Source organism: Falco rusticolus, chromosome 13 (assembly GCF_015220075.1).
Source record: "Falco rusticolus isolate bFalRus1 chromosome 13, bFalRus1.pri, whole genome shotgun sequence".
NCBI classification, from domain to species: Eukaryota; Metazoa; Chordata; class Aves; order Falconiformes; family Falconidae; genus Falco; species Falco rusticolus.
In genome coordinates, this window is record NC_051199.1 from 18,495,815 (window position 1) to 18,501,725 (window position 5,911).

General features: G+C 54.9%; 1 protein-coding gene across 2 annotated transcripts; it reads right to left on the reverse strand.

Moving 5' to 3' along the window:
- Window positions 1–3,033: 3,033 nt before the first annotated feature.
- On the reverse strand, window positions 3,034–5,492 carry LOC119157075 (receptor-transporting protein 3-like). Of its 2 annotated transcripts, none has more exons than XM_037407610.1 (2): window positions 5,081–5,492; window positions 3,034–3,930 (listed from the first exon to the last, which is right to left on the reverse strand). In XM_037407610.1, the coding sequence occupies exons 1-2, from the start codon at window positions 5,224–5,226 to the stop codon at window positions 3,330–3,332; spliced, it is 747 nt and encodes a 248-aa protein (XP_037263507.1). In that variant the 5' UTR covers window positions 5,227–5,492; the 3' UTR covers window positions 3,034–3,329. The 2 variants fall into 2 exon arrangements, with proteins under 2 accessions (XP_037263507.1, XP_037263508.1); XM_037407611.1 differs by having other exon boundaries at window positions 5,137–5,238.
- Window positions 5,493–5,911: the final 419 nt, after the last annotated feature.

A 5,911-nucleotide genomic window follows, 5' to 3' on the forward strand; every position in this document is an offset into this window, starting at 1 on the left:
TTTGTGCCCTGAGGCTTTTATTCCAAGAGGAACGTGGCCAAGGCTGGTTGTTAGTCTCTGCCACACACACCTGCACTCCCAGGGGATTCCAACACTGATCCTCACCCCGATGGCTGCTCAGCCATGGCCCACACAGCCTCATGGGCTGAGACAGACCCTGACCAGCTGTGAATAAAAATTACGAAAAATGGCAACAGATGAGATCTTGCCTTTCAATTATTTATAGCCTTAGCACATCACTGAAGACAGGGGCGGTGGCAGGAGAGTGCAGCAACCTCTGTGCTGAGAATAGCAATTAAATCTGGGCTCAATTGGCATGCAGGAAAAATAACAGGTATGTGACTTTTGCTTTAAAAGGGGTGAAAAATCAGCCTGTCCCTGCTAGCTGTTGGACTGAGAGAGCGTGTCTTCACAGCAGAGGCTCTGCAGCAAGATGGGAGAGGCAGGGACACAGCTCTGCTGGGCATCTCTTCTCTGCATCACAGGCTGTGAAAATCCAGTCTTTGGAGAGAGCTTAACATCATGGGCACCATTTCCTACCATGTGCCTGGATCCAGGGCTGAGAGCTGGCTTATTGATCCCTATTTTCCTGCGGCACAGAACTGAAATAACAGTGCTGGGCTCCTCCGGGCTGACAGCAAGAAGGAGGGCAGTGGGTCTGGCTCACTCATTCACGGGTCTGCTAACAAGTCCAGAGGCATCAGAGGGATGAAAGAGAGGAGAGAGAAAAAGCAAAACCAAGGCATGGTCCCCCGAGCATTAAACCATCATCTGCAGGATCTGAGCCTAGAAAGCTCCTGGGCAAGTTAAAAAATGTTGCTGCTCTATAATAGATAAATACAGACTCTCCTCTGCCTCCCATCAGTAGTTCTGCCGGGAAATCCCTGACACAACCCAGCCCTCGCCTCCTGCTCACCAAGCCGAGGTGTTGCTAGTGCCAAGCCCTTGTGCCCCACAGCCGCTGCAGCTGGCTGCAGGGAGGGCTGGGAACAAGCAGCAGAGGAGAAAAGTGAGAGCAGCCACAGCAGGCTTTGCATTTTCTGGCACCTCACAACCTGCCAGAGTGGTGAGAGCTTCTCTCCAGGAAGACAGGCGCAGAGACAGCAATTTATCAGTCTGGCTGCAGTGAAAGGCCAGCAAAATGTCCCTGGGTAAGATTTGCCCTTCCCTGGCTGCGCATGAGTGTCAGGCATGAGCTGAGAGCTGGCTGCAGCAGAGCACAACCTCAGAGAGACCAGAGGGACAGCCAGGACCTGACCAGGAGCCTTAGGGAGAGAGAGCATCCTTCATCCCTCAGCCATCTTCCCTGGGATGGTCTTGCTGTCCCCATACCAGTTGGGGGTCTGGCCACTGCTTACCATCTCTAGGGGTTGAGCTGAGCTGGAAGGTCTTGCTGTGGGCTCCAAAAGTGCCAAGAACCAGGAAAAGCAGCACTTTGAGGGCAGTTTGCTAAGAAACAAGTGGAAGATGGGCACAACTGCATGTTGAGGAGGAGTATCCTGGAAGGACCCCAAAAATGAGGCCATGATTGAGAAGCCCATGTATGTACGGGTGCTTCTGAGTAATGGGGAGGGGACGAAGGGGCTGCATGATGGAGGGTACATGCATGCACAGCACAAGGATACAGGCCAGCAGCCATAGGGAGGGGACCAGGGAAAAAAGCAGCGTATGCGTTTAAGGCCATGGGTGCAGACGGTATTGCAGGGGAGCAAGGGATGGCTCTGCCCATGTAAAAGAGAAGAGAAGCCCAAGCAAGAAAATAAAGACCCCTGCAGGGATGTGGTCTCCACCAGAGCTGGCTTCCCAGGCAGAGGGAGGGAGTTCCCCCTCAGCAGCTGGGTGGCTAAGGAGGCTGCAGACAGCCAGACGTGATGACTGGGGCTGGGAAAACCTCAGCATGGGAAGAAGAGGGCTACGGGTGTTGGCAGCAAGAAATTTGGCCCTGTCTTTGCTTCATGACTTAATGCCGGCAGGGAGAGGGCAGGCTGCTCCCAGCGCGGGGAGAGCTGCAGGCAGGGAGGGAAGTTGGTCCAGGCTGCAGGATCAGCCTCCTCCTCCCCAGCAGAGCCACTCAGCCCTGGCTGCCCCAAGCAAGGAGACACCTCCTCCAGAAAGATCCATTCAGATACAAGACTCCTTGGGTCTCAAGCACTCCTGCAGCCACCATTCCCCTGCCAAAAATGCTCAGGACATCATTGGTATTCACTCCAAGGGGTCAGGTCATGCTCACTCCCCTTCCTGGGGAAGTCCCTGATGATGGCACCACGCTGGTCCCCAGCCCTGCTGCCATGGCACCACTGTCACCCCAGCAGAGCTGGGGACCAGGAGGGGTGTGAGGCCCCTTGCTTTGCATCATGTGTGCTTCTCTAGTGCTCTGAGATTGGAAAATCGCAGTGAGACACCAGTTCACCCACCGACCAGGACGGTATCCATGCAGGATGTGGTTTGGGAGGGCCACACTACGGGGAAACAGCTGGGCACAGGGATGGGGAGGAGGGCATCCCCCATCTGGGGAATGCTGGCCCATCCAAGTGGTGGTGGGTCACTGGTCCCAGTACTTCCAGGTGCAGTGCCAGAGATCTCACAGCTCCACCTGCTGGCTCCACGGGCCGGCCTGCAGAGGCTGCGGGAAGGGAAGGCACTGGGGAAGGGGGAGAATCGGTGGGATAAGCAGGACAGAGCACTTAAGAAACAAAATCCACATAGCCCCTGGATCACACAGCGTTTTCGTGTTATTTTGATTTTTTCAACCTAGCTGCAGGGCAGACGCTGCTGTACACAGCTCATAGGAGGCAGTGCCAGTGTCCACCAGCTCCTGGTAACTTTGCTGCAAACCTCCAGCTCTGGGTGCCCCTCAGCTGCTTTGGGTGCCCAGTCCCCTCAAGGCCAAAGGCAGGGGAGAATGGGCATGTGCGTCCCTGGAAGCTGAGCCCAGGTGGTCGATACAGCCAGCCCCCAGATTCCCTCTGAGCTGTACACACATACCTAGAAAAGGTTTTGGAGAAATTAAATAGCACAAATGCACCCTTGAGCTGAGAAGAAAGGGCTTGTTTTATTCTTGCAAGTACACTCATACTTTGCATGGGGAAGCTGAGGGTCATCCTCATGAAGAATATGTCCTGTAAGAAACCATCAGACCCACCAGGCTCCCCAAGGCTGTGGGATGAGGTACCTGGCTGAGGTACCCCGATGTATCCCCATGCCCCCAGGAGCCAGGGAAGCCCTGCCATGCCATGAGCAAGGGCTGATCTTGGGTACCCAATTTTCCAGTCACTCCATCAGCTCCCCTAGGCATCACCCCAGTTCCTCTTCGTGATCCCCAGCTCCCATTACTTAAAGGTGAAATAAAGCAGGATGAAGAAGAGCACTGCCAAAACACAGAGCAAAGAGCTGCCGATGCAGCAGCAGCAACGTTTCCAGGGGAAACTGTTCTTAAAGGGAGAGGGATGGTGGCTTGGAGAGGGATGGTGGCTTGGAGAGGGACGGTGGCTTGGGGTTGCATCGGGTCTCATGCCCTGGCATTTTGGGGTGCGATGTGTCTTGGCCTTGCTTGCACCCATCAGAGACTCCCGGGCATCTGACGCTGGAGCCGGCCATGACTTGCTGCAAACGCCAAGCTGGCAGCCCTCACAGTGGGTGCTGTCGTGTGGCCCCGCCACCGCTACATCCACCATGACTTCCAGGAGGTCAGAGGGCTGGATGGGAATGTGGTAGAAGTACTCGAGGATCTTTAGCACCAGGTTGTGCAGAAGCATTTCCACAGGCTCCAGGCTGAATTCGGGCTCCTGCAGCCGGGGGTTGGGACACCGCCTGCATGCCTGGCGAAAGATCCGCATCAACACCATGCCCCAGCCCTGGCACCGGCACATGTGGAACAGGATGTGCACTTTGGCTGAAGACCACTCATGAAAGCACTGGGAGCACTGAAACCTGCCAGGGCACAGAAGAGGTCAGCTCATCCTAGGCTCCCTGTTCTGAGCCAGTGTCTTCCCACACAGTCAGTAAGGACCAGGGCAGCCAAGGCTGATGGATTAACTTCACTCATGCAAGCTTTACACCAAACTGTCCTCCCATTAGCAGCATGACGCCAGTCTGGGGAATTCAACACAGATGGGAGCTCAGGGATGGTACCAGCATTAAAGATTTTAGGAGACAGGCTGCCTGTTGAGACCACCCTGGTCCCCTTTCCCAGTGCATCCCAGACCCACTGCTAGGAGCAAGGGTCCTTGTGATGGGAAGCATCAGGCCCAAGGTCTATCTGGGGCTCTAGCCCCTCACCCATGCTGGCTTATCACAGCTCAGCGGAAAGCCAACATCAAGCCCCAAGCCGGGGAAATCAAAAAAAGAAGAAAAATAAAAGGAAGGTGTGGGTGGAGGCTGCAGGGCAGGTGAGGAGAAGTCTTGAGAAGTTGAAAGGTGTGTAACCCATCACTCTTCATCTTGCACAATTGGGGGGTGGGGTGGGTGGGAGGGGGTAGGCCAGGGGCAGGGGGCAGCTGACAGCCAAGGTGTCCATTTGCCGCCACCCAGGCAGGGTGTCTGGTCAATGCTCAGGGTCCTGCCCACAGTGGAAATTGTAGGGAGGGGGCCTCTCACCAACAATGCCGAGCCACAGCCTCTCTCTGCCCCAGGATCCCTCAGCCTGGTGCAGATGCAGGCACTGCTAAGGCATTGCCCCTTGTCCCAGCAGACAGCAGCTCTCCTCTCATCCTCTGGCTGCAAACCCAGAGGATTTGGCTCTAGTGCAATATAACTGCCCCTGCTTGCTGGAGGAGCAGTTTGCACCTTGACACCAACATGGAGAAATTCTGGCCAAATACCAGCTGCCCTTTGGAGCTGCAGCACTTCCCTCCCCTCCAATTATCATGGGGTTTTTCTAGTTTGGCAATAACCCACCAAACAAAACAAAACATTTGGAACAAAATGGGAAAACCCCTCCCAGCCTCACCCACCTCCAAACCGCCCCTTTCATGTCAAAAGCTATTTCCTACAAGCAAACTTTGAGAAAGGGAAAGGTCCACGTGGCAGCCCACTGTCCCCTGTCCTGTTCCTGACAGGGACTGAGCCAGCAGTCCCCTACCTCCCAGGAGCACGGCGTTGCACAAACTCCTTCCAGCCAGGCTTGAGGGCATGCACCTGCAGGGTATCATCCTCTTGAAGAGTCCATGGCTCTTTCAAGTGAAAATCTGCAATCTTTGCTGCAAAAATGTCATGCCAGGTCTTCATGGTTCCACCTGGAGCTGGGGAAGAGGCAGTCACCAAGCTTGCAGGTCAGGCTTGCAGCTTCTGAGTGCTAATACATGTGTGCAATTGGCTTTTCCCTGAACTTTTCCTCTTTGCACAACGCCTTCGTGCTTGGAAAGGGGAACCTTTGTTCCTGCATGAACAGCACCGCCCCATTCCGATCCCTGTGGCAACAGGTTCTGCTGGCGCTGCACCAGGTCCTGGCCAGGTGAAATGTCCCGCAAAGCAAGGACTAAATGGGTTTCCCCAAGCTCCATGCATGAGCCCCCAAGCCTGCTGAAGCCATGCTCTCATGATGCTGCTCTGTCCATAGGCTAAGAGGTTGGAAACAAACGCCCTTGCCTGGCTTCCAGTGCCCATCACTGCCACGGCAGTGGGGGCGAAGTGGCAGAGGTTATGCTGAGTGTAAGAATAACGGAAGCAAAACCCCACCAAAAACACAGGACTCAGCAGCTGATAAAGCCCCAGGTAGCCTTATCTCTCTCAATTGCTGCCACCAAGCACGGGCTGTTTTTAACTACTTTCAGCCAACTCAAGCAAAAAAAGGCCTGACATGAAACCGCAAGGTGGAAAGTCAGGGAGGACAGCACCGCATGTAAAACTGAAAGAGACGATGTGTGCTCTGAGCTGAGAGCACCCAGGAAAGATATAAACAGCGGGGCCAGCG

Bases quoted from the DNA above. Each gene is read 5' to 3' on its own strand.
- LOC119157075 (XM_037407610.1), bottom strand. From the start codon at position 5,226: ATGAAGACCTGGCATGACATTTTTGCAGCAAAGATTGCAGATTTTCAC. The intron at 3,931-5,080 runs GTAGGGGACTGC...GTGCCCTGGCAG, and splicing joins CAACGCCGTGCTCCTGGGAG to GTTTCAGTGCTCCCAGTGCT.